We start from the raw sequence: 27124 nt of genomic DNA on the forward strand, positions 1-27124 counted from the left end.
TGTGCAGGGTAAATACTGGCTGCTTTATTTTTACACTGCGATTTAGATTGCAGATTGAACTCACCACACCCAAATCTAACTCTCTCTGCACATGTTATATCTGCCTCCCCTGCAGTGCACATGGTTTTGCCCAACTGCTAAAAAATTTCCTGCTGCGATCAACTTGGAATTACCCCCCATGTGCACTGCAGGGGAGGCAGATATAACATGTGCAGAGATAGTTAGATTTGGGTGGGGTGAGTTCAATCTGCAATCTAAATTGCAGTGTAAAAATAAAGCAGCCAGTATTTACCCTGCACAGAAACAAAATAACCCACCCAAATCTAACTCTCTCTGCACATGTTATATCTGCCCCCCCTGCAGTGCACACGGTTTTGCCCAACTGCTAAAAAATTTCCTGCTGCGATCAACTTGGAATTACCCCCCATGTGCACTGCAGGGGAGGCAGATATAACATGTGCAGAGATAGTTAGATTTGGGTGGGTTATTTTGTTTCTGTGCAGGGTAAATACTGGCTGCTTTATTTTTCCACTGCAATTTAGATTGCAGATTGAACTCACCACACCCAAATCTAACTCTCTCTGCACATGTTATATCTGCCTCCCCTGCAGTGCACATGGTTTTGCCCAACTGCTAAAAATTTTCCTGCTGCGATCAACTTGGAATTACCCCCATGGTTTTGCCCAATTGCTAACAAACTTGCTGCTGCGATCAACTCAGAATTACCTCCATCATACCTCCACCATTGAGTCCCATACATTTTACATGATGACAGATTACACGCATGAGTGATTTTACAGCAAGTGATGGGTGTCCTACAAGGTGCTGTTTGCTTTCTAGGTTTGTAAAGTTTTTCCAAATGGCAGTAAAATGAGAATGTGCTTATTCTCTGCACAGCCGTCACCCATACACTTGTCTCCCAGGCATGGAAAATTCTGTATATCACATAGCACTGTCTGACTCATGGTCAGGACAGACACAGTGGCCCAGGGCAGGGAACAGGGGGGTGCCCACAGCAGAATGAGCACAACTAGTAACCTATGAATGAATCCGTTCATGTATGATTAAATAAAGATACAATAATGTCATTGAGACAAAATATTGTACATCATAAAATTCAGTTATAACTGTATGAGATGAAAGCTGTGTATACATCTGAAAACTTCCAAACACACTGCACCATCATTGTAACACAGGGGTCTATTCATGAAGCAGTGAAAAGAGTGGAGAAGTTGCCCATGGCAACCAATCAGCTGTTACGTATAATGTTATAGAAAGCATTTGATGAATGTTACTTAAAAGCTGATAGGTTGCCATAGGCAACTTCTCCATGGGCCCACCTCTTCACTCTTTTCACTGCTTCATGAATAGACTCCACAATGTGATATATCATTGCGTGCTGCATGTAAACACATGGCATCATCCCACTGGAAGGGCAGCACATCAAATGGGATCAAAGTGACCACCCAATTTAACAAACAATGAATTGGGTGGATTTGAGGGTACACATTATATGATGGTCACTGCGATCCATCGTGGATCGCAACATCATCTGATATATTGCATAGTGTGTAGCCAGATTTAGGGGCTCATCAATAGATTTATTTTTTTGGGGAGGGGTCCGTAATTATTAATTAGGACAAAGTAATACAAATGCCTAATGTGGCTGTTTAGTATGCTCTATGTAGAGAGCATGGCCGTTTCTAAACCTTGTGGCGCCCCCCTCCCCAACAGGTAAAAAAGGGCGTGGCTTCATAGGGAAGGGGCGTGACCACAGTTATGCCCGCTGTAGTTATGGCCTTAGTAGTTGTGCCCCCTGTAGCTATGCCCCCGGTAGATTTGCCCCCCTATAGTTGTGCCCCCTGGTTTGTGCCCCCTGTAGCTGTGCCCTCAGTAGTTGTGCCCGGAGTAGCTGTGCCCCCAGTAGTTGTGCCCCCTGGTAGCGCCCCTAACAAACACTAAAAAAAACGCCCGCTCCTCTCTATGGGAGAGACGTCATGATGACTCTCCCATCGCAGCGCTGCACAGACACTAGAGGTCAGTTATAACCTCTAGTGTCTGATGATGGAGCCGGCTGCAGTGGGTGGGCGGCGCCCGCCCTGCTTGCCTGTGCCTAGAACCGCTCCTGGTAGAGAGCTCAGAATGCGTGTAGTCTGGGCAGCCTCTTTGGCCAGTGCCATATTCTGGCGAGTTTCTGGCCAGTTTGTACTTCCTTACCTGCAGAGGCGGTTAAGAGAGGAAAGGGCCCATGTACAGGCTCCAGCACATGGAGAGGAGAGGAGGTCTGGCAGTGCAGTAGACTTGGCGCGGAGTGTGCGTCTTGGGCCCATATGCACTGCACACTGTGCACCCATTATAGATACACCAATGCTTACGGTTACAAATCACTGGAAACTGGCGGCAATTTGCCCAGTAAGCTTCAAAATTGATGGCTATAACATCTGGTGACTTTGAGGTCAAAGTCACAGGAATCTCACTGTGATTTCTGGTGAACTCAAAATTGGCAGAATAAAAACCTTCAGCCTATAACATTTGGCGCTCAAACTGGACAAATAAATCCAGGGGTTTTTGTACCAATGGCCCCGATTATCGCCCCTTTCGTGCCCAGCACAGTCGGGTTTAGGCGCACAAAGCACCTAAACCCAACTAAACTGATGGGCGCGATCGTGAAAAGGCCCGTTGGGCACCCAGACGGGTTCCTTTACGCGCATTTCAGCTCGCTACCTCCGGGGGCAGCGAGCTGAAATGAACTTGACGTGCCTGTGCGCAGCAGCATTAAAATAGCTGCGGGTGGGCGCGATTGCGGGAGGGAGCAGGGGGCGACATTTGAATCCGGTCGGCCCTGTATGTCATAATGTGAATTGGGGGTACTGTGTTGCATAATGCGTACTGGAGAGCCCTGCAATGTGACATAATGGGAACCAGGCCACTATTCTGGGGCATAAAATTAACAACGGCTGCAGAGGTGTCTCCTAGAAGTATTGGGACAGGGCCCCTTTCAAAATTTGCTATGGGAACCACAAAGTTCTGCCCACAATCCTGGTGCCATAGGTAGTTTATTATACCCGTCATAAAAGAGCCTAAGTACAAAAACTAACTGTACGGTTACTGTACTAGTAAGATATATAAATATACAAACTCTCAATGAACCTTTGGGAAATTAGATATGTCCCTCAACTCTTAACGGCAACTGACTGTTAAAGTGTATCAAGAAGACATATTGTTCTGCTGAACATAGGGTTATGGGTACATGGAAAAACGCCCCCCTTCCCCCACCCTCGTAAAATGATGTTTGAAATATTTACAAGAAGATGTGGAAAATATTACATTTATATGTGAGCATTACAAATGGTTCACAGTTAAAGACGTCTTACTGTATAACTGGTGGGTGGCTGTGGCATTCTCCTACCTCAGCAAATCTTCTACAGATCTGGGGTATCCCCTTGTTCCAGTGAGATCATCTCAAAATGACTTCACTGTGGAAAAATTCAGACTCAGGAACCCCCCTCCTGCACAGGGGAGTCTGCGAGAGTCAGACAGGGAGGGGGCAGCTTCTGTACATCTGCTGGAGGAAGGGGCTACAGGAACAGTTTGTTTTACAAGAGGATATGAATTTCTTCCACTTATACTTAATGATCATGCTACTGGATGGCTCTGATGACTGATGAGGCTATGTCTAGAATAGTAACACAGCTCCTAGTCAGGTAATACGTCACCTAACAGTTTATGCCCTCTTCACTTCCTCTAGTTAATAACTAATTATAATAAAAACATGGAGACGTGCGTGACAAAAAAAAAAAGCTTTATTTCATTACACTGTATAAATTGCAGCAATCAGGACTTTTTTTTCGGGCTGCACCCACTCTGTGGAATACCTTACCACGCACAACAAGACTCCCCTCTAGTCTCCAAACCTTCAAGCGTTCCCTGAAACGCTTGAAGGTCTAGAGCTAGCTTATCAGATTCCAGAAACTGCTCATATAACCTTCATAAGCTTTTCTATCCAATTACATACCCACTGTACAGTCCACACATATCCATTATCCACACATATTTTCTCTTTCTTCACTTTCACTTCCTTCTGACCCTGGTTCATAATTGCTGTGTGGCCATATCATGCAGCCCACCAAGAACCTTTGCAATCTGGTGGACAATTATACAACAGATAACACCGATCCTTGTGTATCATTGCCCACTTTCCAATTTATTTATTATTTATTACCAGTTATGTATATAGCGCAGTGGCGTAACTAGGGGTCCGCAGCCACTGCACTCGCTTGGGGGAGCGCAGGGCTGCGGGGTGCCCTAGCTGCCACTGATCTCTGCTGTGAAGGAGGGACACGGAGGGCACAGCACGCGCCTCTCCTATGTCCCTCCTGCGTCTCCGGCGTGTCTATTAAATGAAGTGCCCGTTCGTGAGCTCAGATTGGCTCACGAGCTGGCACTTCATTTAACAGACACGCCGGAGATGCAGGAGGGACACAGGAGAGGCGCGCGCTGTGCCCTCCGTGTCCCTCCTTCACAAAACAGCGGGGGAGCGGGGGGGAGTTGTACCTGGCACTGGGGGAGTATATTTGGCACTGGGGGAGGGGGAGCATATTTGGCACTTGGGGGGGGGGATATGTGGCACTGAGGGGGCAGTGGCACTTGGGGAGCATATTTGGCACTGGGGGCATGTGTGTACCTGGCACTGTGGGGGGAATATCTGGCACTGGGGGCATATGTGGCACTGGGAGCACAGCCCTAGCAACAAGCATTACCCCCTAGCAACGAGCATGACACCCAGTGCATGAAACACCTGGCAACGAGCATGACACCCAGTGCATGAAACCCCTGGCAACGAGCATGACACCCTGAGCATGAAAACCCCTGGCACCGTGCATGGAACCAAGAGTATGAAACCCCTGGCAACGAGCAGGTAATTTAAAAGTAATTAGAAGCCTTACTGTAGGACTTAATGTGTGTGGCATAATGTATCACGGACATTGCGGTGTGTGTCATAATGTGTCACCGGCATTACGGTGTGTGGCATACTATATCACGGGCATTGTGGTATGTGGTATAATGTCTCAGGAGCATTGCAGTGTGTGGCATAATGTATAACGGGCATTGCGGTGTGTGGCATAGGGTATAACGGGCATTGCGGTATGTGTCACAGGCATTACGGTGTGTGGCATACTGTATCACGGGCATTGCGGTGTGTGTCATAATGTGTCACAGGCATTGTATGTGCTATAATGTATCAGGGGCATTGCAGTGTGTAGCATAATGTATAACGGGCATTGCGATTCCTGTCATAATGTGTCACAAGCATTACGGTGTGTGGCATAATGTGTCGGGGGCATTATGGTGTGTGCATATTGTGTCATGTGCATTATTGTGTGTGGCATAATGTCTAAGGACCATTGCGGTATGTGGCATAATGTATACTGGGCATTACTATAAGGAGGAAAAATGTCAAATAATGTAAGGGGCATGAATCAGGATTATTTTTCTTTCCTGTGGTGGCTAACGTCTGGGCGTGCAGGTTGCAAAACTGGGGTATAAGGTAGTCTTTTCCTGCTATGCCACGCCCCTTTATACAAAGTCACGCCCATTTCAACAAAGCCACACCCTTTTTTGCAAGCAGATTAGTCGCTTTACTAGTGTCAATTATGAGGGGGGCTTTACAGAGAATATGTGCCCATTTACTGTACATCAGTCTTTGCCCCAGTGGAGCTTACAATCTATATTCCCTATCACTTGTACACACAGAAACATTCACGCTAGGGTTCATTTTGTTGGGAGACAATTAACATACCAGTATATTTTTGGATTGTGGGAGGAAACCGGAGTACCCGGACGAAACCCACGTAAGTAAGGGGAGAATATACAAACTCCACACAGTTAGGGCCATGGTGGGAATCGAACCCATGACCACAGTGCTGTGAGGCAGTAATGCTAACCACTACGCCATCCGTACTGCCCTTTCTAATAGATTGTAAGCTTGCGAGCAGGGCCTTCCTACCTCTATGACTGTCTGTTATTACCCAGTTTTGTTTTATCATTGTTGTTTCCAATTGTAAAGTGCAACGGAATTTGCTTTGCTATATAAGAAACTGTTAATATATAATAAAGAAATAACACTGCAGAAACATCAGCCATTCAGGATGCCATCCTAGTGCCCAGGCCCCGGAGACTGTTCATTGAAAATCTGTAATTCTTCGGGGGGTGTGGTATGTAAGGTAGATAGTAACTAGGTCGACATGAGTTTTTAATGTTTTTTTGGTGTTGTTTACTTCGTAGAGTGACCGGGAACCCCAACTAGTGCACCGTGTCCCCTCGCATGGCTCGCTTCGCTCGCCATGCTTCGGGCAAGGTGCCTCGCTCCGCTGCTGCTTCGGCCGGCACAGGTTACCGTTCCAATCGTAGTCCACGTGGACCGTTAAGTATGAAAAGGTTCAAAATAAAGGAAAATATTGTGGAAAAACTCATGTCGACCTTTTGACCTGTCGGCCTAGAACATTTCGACGTAGAGACCCCGTCGACCTATAAACCCTGTCAACCTAGTTACTGTCGACCAATAGTGGTCGACCTAGATAGTGTGGACCTAGTTACTGTTGACCTAGAGACCGGATACCTTCTTCGGGGCCTATGTCTAAAGGCCCATATACACTGGGCGATTTTGAGCTCAAACTCGGCCAGTGTGTTCGCGATCGTCGCTGTGCATACACGCTTGGCAAAAACGACCAGTGTGTATGCACCTTTAGCCTTGGACAGAGATAAAGTGGAGAAAGATAATGTACCAGCCAATGAGCTCCTAACTTTCATGTTACAGGCTGTGTTTGAAAAATGTCAGGTAGGAGCTGATTGGCTAGTACTTTATTTATCTCAAATACTTAATACTAAGACCCTACGGGTGGAATTCAATTGTTTGAAAAGTCGGTTGGGTGTCTGTTTTTTAATGTCTATTAGATAGGAAAAAACAGAACCAACTGACTTTTTAAACAATTGAATGTCTGTTAAGTGCACCCCATCTGGCCTGTCTAAATGTGCATGTCGGCATAACATGTGATAATGCTTGACCACACACGGCAGAGTTCTTCAACAGTGAATATTCCGACCATAGAGTTAGTCTCCAGTGAGCCTGGTCTATTACAGGCTAGCACAGTGGGTCATGACAAATTCTCCTGGGCAATAGTTCAGACCGTACCATCTTGATATAAGACCATCCCCTGTTGATTGCCACAACTTCTGCTTCCAAATAAATCTGCCAACATCCTCCTAGCTAGATCATTAGTTCCAGGTGAATAACAATTATACCAGATATCCAAGCTTATCAGCGGCACCCTCACCCTGATACTGTCCCATTTCATTTCCTGTGACTGTCACCAGCCCTTGAAGGAGACATAATTACCTATAACATGCTATAATCTGCCCCAGATAAAGTGCAGTTTATAGAATACAGTACTTCAGACATATGTAGGCCCAATAATCGGTATGCGGTTAGAATACGATTGTCAGTATCCTGGCACTCACAATACAGATGCCGGGATCCTGCCGGGGGCACCATACCACCGCCGGTATACCAGCGAGGTAGGTGATTCCCCCTCTATGGGTGTCCACGACACCCATAGAAGGAGAATAGAACCTGTGGCGAGCGCAGCAAGCCCGCATGGGGATTCATTGCGCTCGTTCCCCTGCTGCCATTCCACCGCTTGGGATGCCGATGTCAGGATAGTGACATTCGTCATCCCAGGCGGCTGTATTACATACCGAGCCCCAATAATCACGGTAAGCCACTTACAGATTCTCTGGGGTCTATTTACTAAGCCTTGGATGGAGATAAAGTTGGTGGAGATAAAGTACCAGCCAATCAGCTGCTGTCATTTTTAAAACCCAGCCTGTGACATGGCAGTTAAACGCTGATTGGCTGGAAATTTATCTCCATCCACTTTATCTCCATCCAGGGCTTAGTAAATAGACCCCTCTCTCTCTGGTGCAACACACACACACGGCCGCTGGCAAGGCTGTGGGGAAGGGAGGTTTCTGAGCAACTGGACCCCCATTCCCCCGAATTTGGCAATGCACCTTATAAATATTAGACTTTGACCTACACAAATATATACCTGTTCCTGGGACACCAGCCTCTGCTGCCGTCACTACCGTCCCAGCCTCTCTCTACATGGATTGAAAATATCCTTAAATCGGTATATGGTCAATGGACTCGTATTCACATGAGATAAAAATGCATGCTACCTGTGGGTCTACGTGTCTGGTGTGTGCTCGCTAGTGCTACAGGGCGTATTGATATGTACACCTTCACCATTACCAACCTGCCTTTTCCTAGCTGATCTGTTTTTGAGTCTTTTCATAGCTGAGACAAAGGCGGTCGCTAGGCGGGAGGGGGCTGAATGGCGGCGTTTAGCCGCCGTTTAGGGGGAGCGGTCCGGCCAACGCAGACGTGGCCGGACCGTTCGGGGGGGGGGGGGGCGGGCCGCGGCGGCTGCGTGACATGTCACACAGCCACTGCGGCCAGCGAAAGCGACGAGTAACTCCCGGCCAGCCGCAGGAGCTGCGCTGGCCGGGAGTTACTCCTCAAATACAAAGGCGTCGCCTCTGTGCGATGCTTTTGTATTTGTGCGGGGGGCCGGCACTGACATGCGGGGCGGACTAGCTCTGTATTGGGCGTTCCCCCACATGTCTGAGTTAAGGATCGTAGCTGTGCTAAACTTAGCACAGCTATGATCAACTCGGAATGACCCCCCATGGTTTTGCCCAACTGCTAACACATTTGCTGCTGCGATCAACTTTGAATTAGGCCCCAATGTGCACTGCCGGTAACATCACAGTGCATCCATGGTGTTTATAAAGCAATAACAAAAAAAATAACAAGTTATCTGCAAAAGTGAATATGCTGCAAATAAATGATGTTACTAGTTATCTGTACAATGACAATGAAAGTGAGGCATGTATGGCTCGTGCCTCAGTAATCTCATTAGATCCCAGTGAGTTCTAAAAAAAAAACCCCCTAACAACTCAAAATATAGTTTTTTTCTTTCATTCCAGGCACTGAATCACAGCCCATCACTCCCATACAGTATGCTGGTGGCGCACGTGTTCCTCTTCTTCCTCACCCTATCTGTTCCCACACTGGGGCAGTATGAGCATTGGCTGTATTATCCCGAATATCAAGAGCCACAAGCACCTGAGCCACTACCCACACAGCCACCCAAGCCGCCCCCAACAGTCCACATCCGCCTGGCGGGCGAGAAACGCAAGCACAACGAGGGGAGAGTAGAGGTCTTCTATGATGGGGAGTGGGGTACCATCTGTGATGATGACTTCTCCATTTATGCTGCTCACATTGTCTGTAGAGAGCTGGGATATATGGAAGCGGTATCATGGGCACCCAGTAGCAAGTATGGCAAAGGAGAAGGTAAGCATGCCCTCAGCGTTAGCAGTGTACCATATACTGCCACAGTGTGATAGGATCACAAGTGATCTGTACAATATAGTATAAGCTATTTGGGAATATTGTTTTTGGAGGATATGGTCATTTGCAGCCAAATTGTTCAATCTGAACCAATTTAATCTGTGAAAATCAAAATCTGCTTGCCCGCTGATCCCCATGCTGTGTTGGTGTGCTATAATTGGTTAAACCAGGGTAAAATAAGAGCACCATTTACACGCTAACCCTCTTATGCGTACCAATTGCAGATCCAGTTATAGTCAATTGGACTAAAAGGCCAAATGTTCCTGTTTTCTGTGCTGCTTTTTATGTTTTTATCCAACATAGTAATAGCGCCACCAGTTTTAACTGACTTAAACTCTGTTATATGTCACCATGTATAGTTTATGTGGGTAAGTCACATGGTTTCTGTGTCTGACAGGAAAAATCTGGCTGGACAACGTACACTGTACTGGGAGAGAGAGAAGCATTGCCGCCTGCAGCTCCAACGGGTGGGGTGTGACGGACTGCAAACACAGTGAGGATGTGGGGGTGCAGTGCAGTGACCGCAGGATTCCCGGTTTCAAGTCCAACAATGCCTTGGTGGAACGGCTGCAGGTGAGGAATGGAGGAGGTGACAATGGAAAAATTCAACCTGGGAATTATGAGTAATGTCAGTGAGTGGTAAAAACACACCTTTAGCCTCATATTATTCCTTGTTGGTTTTTAAAGTGCTGCAGCCTTTAATATAATGAAACTTGCAGAAGACAGTGCAGCCCCTATACACTCTACTTATATGTATCTCATATACCGGCCCCTACACACTCTTCTTATATGTATCTCATATACCAGCCCCTACACACTCTTCTTATATCTATCTCATATACCGGCCCCTACACACTCTTCTTATATGTAACTCATATACCGGCCCCTACCCACTCTTCTTATATCTATCTCATATACCGGCCCCTACAAACTCTTCTTATATCTATCTCATATACCGGCCCCTACACACTCTACTTATATCTATCTCATATACCGGCCCCTACACACTCTTCTTATATGTATCTCATATACCGGCCCCTACACACTCTTCTTATATCTATCTCATATACCGGCCCCTACACACTCTTCTTATATGTATCTCATATAACGGCCCCTACCCACTCTTCTTATATCTATCTCATGTACTGGCCCCTACACACTCTTCTTATATCTATCTCATATACCGGCCCCTACACACTCTTCTTATATGTATCTCATATACCGGCCCCTACACACTCTTCTTATATCTATCTCATATACCGGCCCCTACACACTCTTCTTATATGTATCTCATATACCGGCCCCTACACACTCTTCTTATATGTATCTCATATACCAACCCCTACACACTCTTCTTATATGTATCTCATATACCAGCCCCTACACACTCTTCTTATATGTATCTCATATACCGGCCTCTACACACTCTTCTTATATGTATCTCATATACCGGCCCCTACACACTCTTCTTATATGTATCTCATATACCGGCCCCTACACACTCTTCTTATATCTATCTTATTTACCGGCCCCTACACACTCTTCTTATATGTATCTCATATACCGGCCCCTACACACTCTTCTTATATCTATCTCATATACCAGCCCCTACACACTCTTCTTATATGTATCTCATATACCGGCCCCTACACACTCTTCTTATATCTATCTCATTTACCGGCCCCTACACACTCTTCTTATATGTATCTCATATACCGGCCCCTACACACTCTTCTTATATGTATCTCATATACCGGCCCCTACACACTCTTCTTATATGTATCTCATATACCGGGCCCTACACACTCTTCTTATATCTATCTCATATACCGGCCCCTACACACTCTTTTTATATGTATCTCATATACCGGCCCCTACACACTCTTCTTATATGTATCTCATATACCAACCCCTACACACTCTTCTTATATGTATCTCATATACCAGCCCCTACACACTCTTCTTATATGTATCTCATATACCGGCCTCTACACACTCTTCTTATATGTATCTCATATACCGGCCCCTACACACTCTTCTTATATGTATCTCATATACCGGCCCCTACACACTCTACTTATATGTATCTCATATACCGGCCCCTACACACTCTTCTTATATGTATCTCATATACCGGCCCCTACACACTCTTCTTATATGTATCTCATATACCGGCCCCTACACACTCTTCTTATATCTATCTCATATACCGGCCCCTACACACTCTTTTTATATGTATCTCATATACCGGCCCCTACACACTCTTCTTATATGTATCTCATATACCAACCCCTACACACTCTTCTTATATGTATCTCATATACCAGCCCCTACACACTCTTCTTATATGTATCTCATATACCGGCCTCTACACACTCTTCTTATATGTATCTCATATACCGGCCCCTACACACTCTTCTTATATGTATCTCATATACCGGCCCCTACACACTCTTCTTATATCTATTTCATATACCGGCCTCTACACACTCTTCTTATATGTATCTCATATACCGGCCCCTACACACTCTTCTTATATCTATCTCATATACCGGCCCCTACACACTCTTCTTATATGTATCTCATATACCGGCCCCTACACACTCTTCTTATATCTATCTTATTTACCGGCCCCTACACACTCTTCTTATATGTATCTCATATACCGGCCCCTACACACTCTTCTTATATCTATCTCATATACCAGCCCCTACACACTCTTCTTATATGTATCTCATATACCGGCCCCTACACACTCTTCTTATATCTATCTCATTTACCGGCCCCTACACACTCTTCTTATATGTATCTCATATACCGGCCCCTACACACTCTTCTTATATCTATCTCATATACCGGCCCCTACACACTCTACTTATATGTATCTCATATAACGGCCCCTACACACTCTTCTTATATGTATCTCATATACCGGCCCCTACACACTCTTCTTATATGTATCTCATATACCGGCCCCTACACACTCTTCTTATATCTATCTCATATACCGGCCCCTACACACTCTTTTTATATGTATCTCATATACCGGCCCCTACACACTCTTCTTATATGTATCTCATATACCAACCCCTACACACTCTTCTTATATGTATCTCATATACCAGCCCCTACACACTCTTCTTATATGTATCTCATATACCGGCCTCTACACACTCTTCTTATATGTATCTCATATACCGGCCCCTACACACTCTTCTTATATGTATCTCATATACCGGCCCCTACACACTCTACTTATATGTATCTCATATACCGGCCCCTACACACTCTTCTTATATGTATCTCATATACCGGCCCCTACACACTCTTCTTATATGTATCTCATATACCGGCCCCTACACACTCTTCTTATATCTATCTCATATACCGGCCCCTACACACTCTTTTTATATGTATCTCATATACCGGCCCCTACACACTCTTCTTATATGTATCTCATATACCAACCCCTACACACTCTTCTTATATGTATCTCATATACCAGCCCCTACACACTCTTCTTATATGTATCTCATATACCGGCCTCTACACACTCTTCTTATATGTATATCATATACCGGCCCCTACACACTCTTCTTATATGTATCTCATATACCGGCCCCTACACACTCTTCTTATATCTATTTCATATACCGGCCTCTACACACTCTTCTTATATGTATCTCATATACCGGCCCCTACACACTCTTCTTATATCTATCTCATATACCGGCCCCTACACACTCTTCTTATATCTATCTCATATACCGGCCCCTACACACTCATATACCGGCCCCTACACACTCTTCTTATATCTATCTTATTTACCGGCCCCTACACACTCTTCTTATATGTATCTCATATACCGGCCCCTACACACTCTTCTTATATCTATCTCATATACCAGCCCCTACACACTCTTCTTATATGTATCTCATATACCGGCCCCTACACACTCTTCTTATATCTATCTCATTTACCGGCCCCTACACACTCTTCTTATATGTATCTCATATACCGGCCCCTACACACTCTTCTTATATCTATCTCATATACTGGCCCCTACACACTCTACTTATATGTATCTCATATACCGGCCCCTACACACTCTTCTTATATGTATCTCATATACCGGCCCCTACACACTCTTCTTATATCTATCTCATTTACCGGCCCCTACACACTCTTCTTATATGTATCTCATATACCGGCCCCTACACACTCTTCTTATATCTATCTCATATACCAGCCCCTACACACTCTTCTTATATCTATCTCATATACCGGCCCCTACACACTCTTTTTATATGTATCTCATATACCGGCCCCTACACACTCTTTTTATATGTATCTCATATACCGGCCCCTACACACTCTTCTTATATGTATCTCATAAACCGGCCCCTACCCACTCTTCTTATATGTATCTCATATACCGGCCTCTACACACTCTTCTTATATGTATCTCATATACCAGCCCCTACACACTCTTCTTATATGTATCTCATATACCGGCCCCTACACACTCTACTTATATCTATCTCATATACCGGCCCCTACACACTCTTCTTATATGTATCTCATATACCAGCCCCTACATACTCTTCTTATATCTATCTCATATACCGGCCCCTACACACTCTTCTTATATGTATCTCATATACCGGCCCCTACACACTCTACTTATATGTATCTCATATACCGGCCCCTACACACTCTTCTTATATGTATCTCATATACCAGCCCCTACACACTCTTCTTATATCTATCTCATATACCGGCCCCTACACACTCTTCTTATATCTATCTCATATACCGGCCCCTACACACTCTTCTTATATGTAACTCATATACCGGCCCCTACCCACTCTTCTTATATCTATCTCATATACCGGCCCCTACAAACTCTTCTTATATCTATCTCATATACCGGCCCCTACACACTCTACTTATATCTATCTCATATACCGGCCCCTACACACTCTTCTTATATGTATCTCATATACCGGCCCCTACACACTCTTCTTATATCTATCTCATATACCGGCCCCTACACACTCTTCTTATATGTATCTCATATACCGGCCCCTACACACTCTTCTTATATCTATCTCATATACCGGCCCCTACACACTCTTCTTATATGTATCTCATATACCGGCCCCTACACACTCTTCTTATATGTATCTCATATACCAACCCCTACACACTCTTCTTATATGTATCTCATATACCAGCCCCTACACACTCTTCTTATATGTATCTCATATACCGGCCTCTACACACTCTTCTTATATGTATCTCATATACCGGCCCCTACACACTCTTCTTATATGTATCTCATATACCGGCCCCTACACACTCTTCTTATATCTATCTCATATACCGGCCTCTACACACTCTTCTTATATGTATCTCATATACCGGCCCCTACACACTCTTCTTATATCTATCTCATATACCGGCCCCTACACACTCTTCTTATATGTATCTCATATACCGGCCCCTACACACTCTTCTTATATCTATCTTATTTACCGGCCCCTACACACTCTTCTTATATGTATCTCATATACCGGCCCCTACACACTCTTCTTATATGTATCTCATATACCGGCCCCTACACACTCTTCTTATATGTATCTCATATACCGGCCCCTACACACTCTTCTTATATCTATCTCATATACCGGCCCCTACACACTCTTCTTATATCTATCTCATATACCGGCCCCTACACACTCTTTTTATATGTATCTCATATACCGGCCCCTACACACTCTTCTTATATCTATCTCATATACCGGCCCCTACACACTCTTCTTATATGTATCTCATAAACCGGCCCCTACCCACTCTTCTTATATGTATCTCATATACCGGCCCCTACCCACTCTTCTTATATCTATCTCATGTACTGGCCCCTACCCACTCTTCTTATATCTATCTCATATACCAGCCCCTACACACTCTTCTTATATGTATCTCATATACCGGCCCCTACACACTCTTCTTATATGTATCTCATATACCGGCCCCTACACACTCTTCTTATATCTATCTCATATACCAGCCCCTACACACTCTTCTTATATGTATCTCATATACCGGCCCCTACACACTCTTCTTATATCTATCTCATTTACCGGCCCCTACACACTCTTCTTATATGTATCTCATATACCGGCCCCTGCACACTCTTCTTATATCTATCTCATATACCAGCCCCTACACACTCTTCTTATATGTATCTCATATACCGGCCCCTACACACTCTTCTTATATCTATCTCATTTACCGGCCCCTACACACTCTTCTTATATGTATCTCATATACCGGCCCCTACACACTCTACTTATATGTATCTCATATACCGGCCCCTACACACTCTTCTTATATGTATCTCATATACCGGCCCCTACACACTCTTCTTATATGTATCTCATATACCGGCCCCTACACACTCTTCTTATATCTATCTCATATACCGGCCCCTACACACTCTTTTTATATGTATCTCATATACCGGCCCCTACACACTCTTCTTATATGTATCTCATATACCAACCCCTACACACTCTTCTTATATGTATCTCATATACCAGCCCCTACACACTCTTCTTATATGTATCTCATATACCGGCCTCTACACACTCTTCTTATATGTATCTCATATACCGGCCCCTACACACTCTTCTTATATGTATCTCATATACCGGCCCCTACACACTCTTCTTATATCTATTTCATATACCGGCCTCTACACACTCTTCTTATATGTATCTCATATACCGGCCCCTACACACTCTTCTTATATCTATCTCATATACCGGCCCCTACACACTCTTCTTATATCTATCTCATATACCGGCCCCTACACACTCATATACCGGCCCCTACACACTCTTCTTATATCTATCTTATTTACCGGCCCCTACACACTCTTCTTATATGTATCTCATATACCGGCCCCTACACACTCTTCTTATATCTATCTCATATACCAGCCCCTACACACTCTTCTTATATGTATCTCATATACCGGCCCCTACACACTCTTCTTATATCTATCTCATTTACCGGCCCCTACACACTCTTCTTATATGTATCTCATATACCGGCCCCTACACACTCTTCTTATATCTATCTCATATACTGGCCCCTACACACTCTACTTATATGTATCTCATATACCGGCCCCTACACACTCTTCTTATATGTATCTCATATACCGGCCCCTACACACTCTTCTTATATGTATCTCATATACCGGCCCCTACACACTCTTCTTATATGTATCTCATATACCGGCCCCTACACACTCTTCTTATATGTATCTCATATACCGGCCCCTACACACTCTTCTTATATCTATCTCATATACCGGCCCCTACACACTCTTCTTATATGTATCTCATATACCGGCCCCTACACACTCTTCTTATATCTATCTCATTTACCGGCCCCTACACACTCTTCTTATATGTATCTCATATACCGGCCCCTACACACTCTTCTTATATCTATCTCATTTACCGGCCCCTACACACTCTTCTTATATCTATCTCATATACCAGCCCCTACACACTCTTCTTATATCTATCTCATATACCGGCCCCTACACACTCTTTTTATATGTATCTCATATACCGGCCCCTACACACTCTTTTTATATGTATCTCATATACCGGCCCCTACACACTCTTCTTATATGTATCTCATAAACCGGCCCCTACCCACTCTTCTTATATGTATCTCATATACCGGCCTCTACACACTCTTCTTATATGTATCTCATATACCAGCCCCTACACACTCTTCTTATATGTATCTCATATACCGGCCCCTACACACTCTACTTATATCTATCTCATATACCGGCCCCTACACACTCTTCTTATATGTATCTCATATACCAGCCCCTACATACTCTTCTTATATCTATCTCATATACCGGCCCCTACACACTCTTCTTATATGTATCTCATATACCGGCCCCTACACACTCTACTTATATGTATCTCATATACCGGCCCCTACACACTCTTCTTATATGTATCTCATATACCAGCCCCTACACACTCTTCTTATATCTATCTCATATACCGGCCCCTACACACTCTTCTTATATGTATCTCATATACCAGCCCCTACACACTCTTCTTATATCTATCTCATATACCGGCCCCTACACACTCTTCTTATATCTATCTCATATACCGGCCCCTACACACTCTTCTTATATGTAACTCATATACCGGCCCCTACCCACTCTTCTTATATCTATCTCATATACCGGCCCCTACAAACTCTTCTTATATCTATCTCATATACCGGCCCCTACACACTCTACTTATATCTATCTCATATACCGGCCCCTACACACTCTTCTTATATGTATCTCATATACCGGCCCCTACACACTCTTCTTATATCTATCTCATATACCGGCCCCTACACACTCTTCTTATATGTATCTCATATACCGGCCCCTACCCACTCTTCTTATATCTATCTCATGTACTGGCCCCTACACACTCTTCTTATATCTATCTCATATACCGGCCCCTACACACTCTTCTTATATGTATCTCATATACCGGCCCCTACACACTCTTCTTATATCTATCTCATATACCGGCCCCTACACACTCTTCTTATATGTATCTCATATACCGGCCCCTACACACTCTTCTTATATGTATCTCATATACCAACCCCTACACACTCTTCTTATATGTATCTCATATACCAGCCCCTACACACTCTTCTTATATGTATCTCATATACCGGCCTCTACACACTCTTCTTATATGTATCTCATATACCGGCCCCTACACACTCTTCTTATATGTATCTCATATACCGGCCCCTACACACTCTTCTTATATCTATCTCATATACCGGCCTCTACACACTCTTCTTATATGTATCTCATATACCGGCCCCTACACACTCTTCTTATATCTATCTCATATACCGGCCCCTACACACTCTTCTTATATGTATCTCATATACCGGCCCCTACACACTCTTCTTATATCTATCTTATTTACCGGCCCCTACACACTCTTCTTATATGTATCTCATATACCGGCCCCTACACACTCTTCTTATATGTATCTCATATACCGGCCCCTACACACTCTTCTTATATGTATCTCATATACCGGCCCCTACACACTCTTCTTATATCTATCTCATATACCGGCCCCTACACACTCTTCTTATATCTATCTCATTTACCGGCCCCTACACACTCTTCTTATATCTATCTCATTTACCGGCCCCTACACACTCTTCTTATATGTATCTCATATACCGGCCCCTACACACTCTTCTTATATGTATCTCATAAACCGGCCCCTACCCACTCTTCTTATATGTATCTCATATACCGGCTCCTACCCACTCTTCTTATATCTATCTCATGTACTGGCCCCTACCCACTCTTCTTATATCTATCTCATATACCGGCCCCTACACACTCTTCTTATATGTATCTCATATACCGGCCCCTACACACTCTTCTTATATGTATCTCATATACCGGCCCCTACACACTCTTCTTATGTCTATCTCATATACCGGCCCCTACACACTCTTCTTATATGTATCTCATATACCGGCCCCTACACACTCTTCTTATATGTATCTCATATACCAGCCCCTACACACTCTTCTTATATGTATCTCATATACCGGCCCCTACACACTCTTCTTATATGTATCTCATATACCAGCCCCTACACACTCTTCTTTTATCTATCTCATGTACTGGCCCCTACACACTCTTCTTATATGTATCTCATATACCGGCCCCTAGACACTCTTCTTATATGTATCTCATATACCAGCCCCTACACACTCTTCTTATATGTATCTCATATACCGGCCCCTACACACTCTTCTTATATGTATCTCATATACCAGCCCCTACACACTCTTCTTATATCTATCTCATGTACTGGCCCCTACACACTCTTCTTATATGTATCTCATATACCGGCCCCTACACACTCTTCTTATATGTATCTCATATACCAGCCCCTACACACTCTTCTTATATCTATCTCATGTACTGGCCCCTACACACTCTTCTTATATGTATCTCATATACCGGCCCCTACACACTCTTCTTATATCTATCTCATATACCGGCCCCTACACACTCTTCTTATATGTATCTCATATACCGGCCCCTACACACTCTTCTTATATGTATCTCATATACCAGCCCCTACACACTCTTCTTATATGTATCTCATATACCGGCCCCTACACACTCTTCTTATATGTATCTCATATACCAGCCCCTACACACTCTTCTTATATCTATCTCATGTACTGGCCCCTACACACTCTTCTTGTATGTATCTCATATACCGGCCCCTACACACTCTTCTTATATGTATCTCATATACCAGCCCCTACACACTCTTCTTATATGTATCTCATATACCGGCCCCTACACACTCTTCTTATATGTATCTCATATACCAGCCCCTACACACTCTTCTTATATCTATCTCATGTACTGGCCCCTACACACTCTTCTTATATGTATCTCATATACCAGCCCCTACACACTCTTCTTATATGTATCTCATATACCAGCCCCTACACACTCTTCTTATATGTATCTCATATACCAGCCCCTACACACTCTTCTTATATCTATCTCATGTACTGGCCCCTACACACTCTTCTTATATGTATCTCATATACCGGCCCCTACACACTCTTCTTATATGTATCTCATATACCGGCCCCTACACACTCTTCTTATATGTATCTCATATACCGGCCCCTACACACTCTTCTTTTGACATGCGGGGTGGACTAGCATGTCAGAGAGACTGATCGTAGATGTACTAGATTTAGTTCATCTACGATCAGATCTGAATTACCCCCTATATACATGGTGGTGCCCAGTGGCATACATACTGTACCTATCCAGGTTCCTTCTTCCCTGCTTTGGCATAGCCTCACAAGCACATTGTTCTGTGTAAGTTTCCTCTGCCGACATTACAGCTGCACCCAGAACTTTCCTGTCACTCTGTTATTGCACTGATCTGTTATAACCTGCTGTGAGGGAACTGCATTAGGTGTGTCCGTGCCAGTCTCTGCACTGTTTACTCTCTGACCAAGCTGTGTTCTGATCTTGAACCTGGTATCTGTGCCCAGAGTGCTTGGTCTGGATGTTCTGTGAACCGTCTGGGTCAGAAGTTCAGCGTTTCTTCTGCATGAAGAAGCCGTGTTTACTGAGAGCGTGGTCACAGCTAAAAGAGGTCTAGCCAATGTATATATAGCAGACAATCCAAGCACTGTAGGTACACACTTACAGTACACACTAACACTGTGAGAATATATTTACTCACCTTCACAGTATACGCATAGAGGATGTGGTCACATTATTTTTATACTTATTAGCGGTCAGTGAGTCAAATCAGGCTACTCCGAAATACCTTTCTGGTGAGTATACCTGCAGGTGAGCCCTGTGTGCCTGGCTGGAGTAAGTACTCACTATCTGCCTGTCTGGAGTATGTACCGTGTGGCTGCCTGGTGTAGGTGCTCCCTATGTGTGACTGGATGCAGGAGGTACACCCAATGGGGATCCGGACAAGATGCCAGCTGTTGGGATTTCGGCAGCTAGAAATACTGGTGCCGGAATCCCGACACCCATCAGGATACTGAACCCCACCCAGTGTGCTCAGATAGAGTAGGTGTCCCCTGTGTGCCTGGCTGGAGTAGGTGCTCCCTATGTGTGTATGGATGGAGAAGGTTCACCCAGTGTGCTCAGCAGGAGTACAGTAGGTGTCCCCTGTGTGCCTGGCTGGAGTAGGTGCTCCCTATGTGTGTATGGATGGAGAAGGTTCACCCAGTGTGCTCAGCAGGAGTACAGTAGGTGTCCCCTGTGTGCCTGGCTGGAGTAGGTGCTCCCTATGTGTGTATGGATGGAGAAGGTTCACCCAGTGTGCTCAGATGGAGTACAGTAAGTGTCCCCTGTGTGCTTGGCTGGAGTAGGTACTAGGTACTCCCTATGTGCCAGGAGGGAGTAGTGGATGGATGGAGGAGGTACACAAAGTGTGCTCAGATGGAGTACAGTAGGTGCCCCCTGTGTGCCTGGAGGCAGTAGGTGCTCCCTATGTGTGAGAGATGGAGGAGGTGCACCCAGTGTGTTCAGCAGGAGTACAGTAGGTGTCCCCTGTGTGCCTGGAAGGAGTAGGTGTCCCCTGTGTGCCTGGAGTACAGTAGGTGTCCCCTGTGTGCCTGGAGGCAGTAGGTGCTCCCTATGTGTCTAGAGTATGTTCTTATTGTTTTCTTACGTTATATTTTATTTATAATGGACCGACATACAGCATTTTCTGGCATAGTACATTGAGGGACCAATAATACTATATATATATATATATATATTTCTCTAACGTCCTAAGTGGATGCTGGGGACTCCGTAAGGACCATGGGGAATAGCGGCTCCGCAGGAGACTGGGCACATCTAAAGAAAGCTTTAGGACTATCTGGTGTGCACTGGCTCCTCCCCCTATGACCCTCCTCCAAGCCTCAGTTAGATCTCTGTGCCCGAACGAGAAGGGTGCACACTAGGGGCTCTCCTGAGCTTCTTAGTGAAAGTTTTAGTTTAGGTTTTTTATTTTCAGTGAGACCTGCTGGCAACAGGCTCACTGCATCGAGGGACTAAGGGGAGAAGAAGCGAACTCACCTGCGTGCAGAGTGGATTGGGCTTCTTAGGCTACTGGACATTAGCTCCAGAGGGACGATCACAGGCCCAGCTTGGATGGGTCCCAGAGCCGCGCCGCCGGCCCCGTTACAGAGCAAGAAGGCAGAAGAGGTCCGGAAAATCGGCGGCAGAAGACGTCCTGTCTTCAACAAGGTAGCGCACAGCACTGCAGCTGTGCGCCATTGCTCTCAGCACACTTCACACTTCGGTCACTGAGGGTGCAGGGCGCTGGGGGGACGCAATAAAAACACCTTGGATGGCAAAAAAATGCATCACATATAGCTCCTGGGCTATATGGATGCATTTAACCCCTGCCAGAATACATAGAAAAACGGGAGATAAGGCCGCCGATAAGGGGGCGGAGCCTATCTCCTCAGCACACTGGCGCCATTTTCCCTCACAGCTCAGTTGGAGGGAAGCTCCCTGGCTCTCCCCTGCAGTCACTACACTACAGAAAGTGTTAAAAAAGAGAGGGGGGCACTAATTAGGCGCAGTATTAACTATACAGCAGCTATAAGGGGAAAAACACTTATATAAGGTTATCCCTGTATATATATATAGCGCTCTGGTGTGTGCTGGCAAACTCTCCCTCTGTCTCCCCAAAGGGCTAGTGGGGTCCTGTCCTCTATCAGAGCATTCCCTGTGTGTGTACTGTATGTCGGTACTTTTGTGTCGACATGTATGAGGAGAAAAATGATGTGGAGACGGAGCAGATTGCCTGTAATAGTGATGTCACCCCCTAGGGGGTCGACACCTGAGTGGATGAACTGTTGGAAGGAATTACGTGACAGTGTCAGCTCTGTATAAAAGACAGTGGTTGACATGAGACAGCCGGCTACTCAGCTTGTGCCTGTCCAGACGTCTCATAGGCCGTCAGGGGCTCTAAAGCGCCCGTTACCTCAGATGGCAGATATAGACGCCGACACGGATACTGACTCCAGTGTCGACGGTGAAGAGACAAATGTGACTTCCAGTAGGGCCACACGTTACATGATTGAGGCAATGAAAAATGTTTTACACATTTCTGATAATACGAGTACCACCAAAAAAGGGGTATTATGTTCGGTGAGGAAAAACTACCCGTAGTTTTCCTGAATCTGAGAAATTAAATGAGGTGTGTGATGATGCGTGGGTTTCCCCCGATAACAACCGATAATTTCTAAAATGTTATTGGCATTATATCCTTTCCCGCCAGAGGTTAGGGTGCGTTGGGAAACACCCCCTAGGGTGGATAAAGCGCTCACACGCTTGTAAGGGCTCTACCTTCGCCTGAGATGGCCGCCCTTAAGGATCCTGCTGATAGAAAGCAGGAGGGTATCCTAAAAGGTATTTACACACATACTGGTGTTATACTGCGACCAGCAATCGCCTCAGCCTGGATGTGCAGTGCTGGGTTGGCGTGGTCGGATTCCCTGACTGAAAATATTGATACCCTAGATAGGGACAGTATATTTTTGCCTATAGAGCATTTAAAAGATGCATTTCTATATATGCGTGATGCACAGCGGAATATTTGCCGACTGGCATCAAGTCTAAGCGCGTTGTCCATTTCTACCAGTAGAGGGTTATGGACACGTCAGTGGTCAGGTGATGCGTATTCCAAACGGCATTTGGAAGTATTGCTTTATTAAGGGGAGGAGTTATTTGGGGTCGGTCTTTCAGACCTGGTGGCCACGGCAACAGCTGGGAATTCCACGTTTGTACCCCAGGTCGCCTCTCAACATGAGAAGACGCCGTATTATCAGGCGCAGTCTTTTCGTGGACAAGCGGACAAAAGGTTCCTCATTTCTGCCCCGTGACAGAGGGAGAGGAAAAAGGCTGCAGAAATCAGCCAGTTCCCAGGAACAGAAACCCTCTCCCGCCTCTGCCAAGCCCTCAGTATACGCTGGGGCTTTACAAGCAGAATCAGGCACGGTGGGGGGCCCGTCTCAATGAATTTCAGCGCGCAGTGGGCTCACTCGCAAGTAGACCCCTGGATCCTTCAGATGATATCTCAGGGGTACAAATTAGAATTCGAGACGTCTCCCCCTCGCCGTTTCCTAAAGTCGGCTTTACCGATGTCTCCTTCTGACAGGGAGACAGTTTTGGAAGCCATTCACAAGCTGTATTCCCAGCAGGTGATAATCAAGATACCCCTCCTGCAACAGGGAACGGGGTATTATTCCACACTGTTGTGGTACCGAAGCCGGACGGCTCGGTGAGACCGATTCTAAATCTAAAATCTTTGAACACTTACATACAGAGGTTCAAATTCAAGATTGAGTCACTCAGAGCAGTGATTGCGAACCTGGAAGAAGGGGACTACATGATGTCTCGGGACATCAAGGATGCTTACCTTCATGTCAAAATTTACCCTTCTCACCAAGGGTACCTCAGGTTTATGGTACAGAACTGTCACTATCAGTTCAGACGCTGCCGTATGGATGGTCCACGGCACCCCGGGTCTTTACCAAGGTAATGGCCGAAATTATGATATTCCTTCGAAGGAAGTGAATTTTAGTTATCCCTTACTTGGACAATTCCCTGATAAGGGTAAGATCCAGGGAACAGTTGGAGGTCGGTGTAGCACTATCTCAGGTAGTGTTGCGGCAGCACGATTGGATTCTCAATATTCCAAAATCGCACCTGGTTCCGACGACGTGTCTTCTGTTCCTAGAGATGATCCTGGACACAGTCCAGAAAAAGGTGTTTCTCCCGGAGGAGAAAGCCAGGGAGTTATCCGAGCTAGTCAGGAACCTCCTAAAACCGAGCCAAGTCTCAGTGCATCAATGCACAAGGGTTCTGGGTAAAATGGTGGCTTCCTACGAAGCAATCCCATTCGGCAGATTCCACGCAAGAACTTTCCAGTGGGACCTGCTGGACAAATGGTCCGGGTCGCATCTTCAGATGCATCAGCGGATAACCCTGTCACCAAGGACAAGGGTGTCCCTCCTGTGGTGGTTGCAGAGTGCTCATCTTCTAGAGGGCAGCAGATTAGGCATTCAGGACTGGGTCCTGGTGACCACGGATGCCAGCCTGCGAGGCTGGGGAGCAGTCACACAGGGAAGGAATATCCAGGGCTTATGGTCAAGCCTGGAGACATCACTTCACATAAATATCCTGAAGCTAAGGGACATTTACAATGCTCTAAGCTTAGCAAGACCTCTGCTTCAAGGTCAGCCGGTGTTGATCCAGTCAGACAACATCACGGCAGTCACCCACGTAAACAGACAGGGTGGCACAAGAAGCAGGAGGGCAATGGCAGAAGCTGCAAGGATTCTTCGCTAGGCGGAAAATCATGTGATAGCACTGTCAGCAGTATTCATTCCGGGAGTGGACAACTGGGAAGCAGACTTCCTCAGCACGACCTCCACCCGGGAGAGTGGGGACTTCACCCAGAAGTCTTCCACATGATTAAAAACTCGACAGGTATTGCGCCAGGTCCAGGGACCCTCAGGCAATAAGCTGTAGACGCTCTGGTAACACCGTGGGTGTACCAGTCAGGGTATGTGTTCCCTCCTCTGCCTCTCATACCCAAGGTACTGAGATTGATAAGATGGAGAGGAGTAAGCACTATATTCGTGGTTCCGGATTGGCCAAGAAGGACTTGGTAACCGGAACTTCAAGAGATGCTCACGGAGGATCCGTGGCCTCTACCTCTAAGAAGGGACCTGCTCCAGCAAGGACCCTGTCTGTTCCAAGACTTACCGCGGCTGCGTTTGACGGCATGGCGGTTGAACGCCGGATCCTGAAGGAAAAAAGGCATTCAGGATGAATTCATCCCTATCCTGATCAAAGCCAGGAAGGATGTAACCGCAAAAACATTATCACCGCAATTGGCGAAAATATGTTGCGTGGTGCGAGGCCAGTAAGGCCCGACGGAGGAAATTCAACTGGGTCGATTCCTACATTTCCTGCAAACAGGAGTGTCTATGGGCCTGAAATTGGGGTCCATTAAGGTTCAAATTTCGGCCCTGTCAATTTTCTTCCAAAAAGAACTAGCTTCAGTCCCTGAAGTTCAGACGTTTGTAAAAGGGGTACTGCATATACAGCCTCCTTTTGTGCCTCCAGTGGCACTTTGGGATCTCAATGTAGTTTTGGGTTCCAAAAGTCACATTGGTTTGAACCACTTAAATCTGTGGAGTTAAAATATCTCACATGAAAAGTGGTCATGCTGTTGGCCCTGGCCTGGGCCAGGCGCGTGTCAGAATTGGCGGCTTTATCCTGAAAAAGCCCTTATCTGATTTTCCATTCGGACAGGGCGGAATTGAGGACTCGTCCTCAGTTTCTCCCCAAGGTGGTTTCAGCGTTTCACCTGAACCAACCTATTTGTGGTGCCTGCGGCTACTAGGGACTTGGAGGCCTCCAAGTTGCTAGACGTTGTCAGTGCCCTGAAAATATATGTTTCCAGGACGGCTGGAGTCAGGAAATCTGACTCGCTGTTTATCCTGTATGCACCCAACAAGCTGGGTGCTCCTGCTTCTAAGCAGACTATTGCTCGTTGGATTTGTAGTACAATTCAGCTTGCACATTCTGTGGCAGGCCTGCCACAGCCAAAAATCTGTAAATGCCCACTCCACAAGGAAGGTGGGCTCATCTTGGGCGGCTGCCCGAGGGGTCTCGGCTTTACAACTTTGCCGAGCAGCTACTTGGTCAGGAGCAAATACGTTTGTAAAATTCTACAAAATTGATATCCTGGCTGAGGAGGACCTGGAGTTCTCTCATTTGGTGCTGCAGAGTCATCCGCACTCTCCCGCCCGTTTGGGAGCTTTGGTATAATCCCCATGGTCCTTACGGAGTCCCCAGCATCCACTTAGGACGTTAGAGAAAATAAGAATTTACTTACCGATAATTCTATTTCTCATAGTCCGTAGTGGATGCTGGGCGCCCATCCCAAGTGCGGATTGTCTGCAATACTTGTACATAGTAAT

At 45.6% G+C, this 27124-nt stretch overlaps 1 protein-coding gene across 3 annotated transcripts in view; it reads left to right on the forward strand.

Moving 5' to 3' along the window:
* The window catches only part of LOXL2 (lysyl oxidase like 2), a 234189-nt gene that overhangs the window by 153486 nt on the left and 53579 nt on the right, over positions 1–27124 (forward strand). For all 3 annotated transcript variants that reach the window (XM_063931871.1, XM_063931872.1, XM_063931873.1), the window contains 2 exons: positions 9049–9418; positions 9873–10048. In XM_063931871.1, the coding sequence (XP_063787941.1) occupies positions 9049–9418; positions 9873–10048 (546 nt within the window). The remainder of the gene's footprint in view (positions 1–9048; positions 9419–9872; positions 10049–27124) is intronic.

This window comes from Pseudophryne corroboree, chromosome 6 (assembly GCF_028390025.1).
Source record: "Pseudophryne corroboree isolate aPseCor3 chromosome 6, aPseCor3.hap2, whole genome shotgun sequence".
NCBI lineage: Eukaryota > Metazoa > Chordata > Amphibia > Anura > Myobatrachidae > Pseudophryne > Pseudophryne corroboree.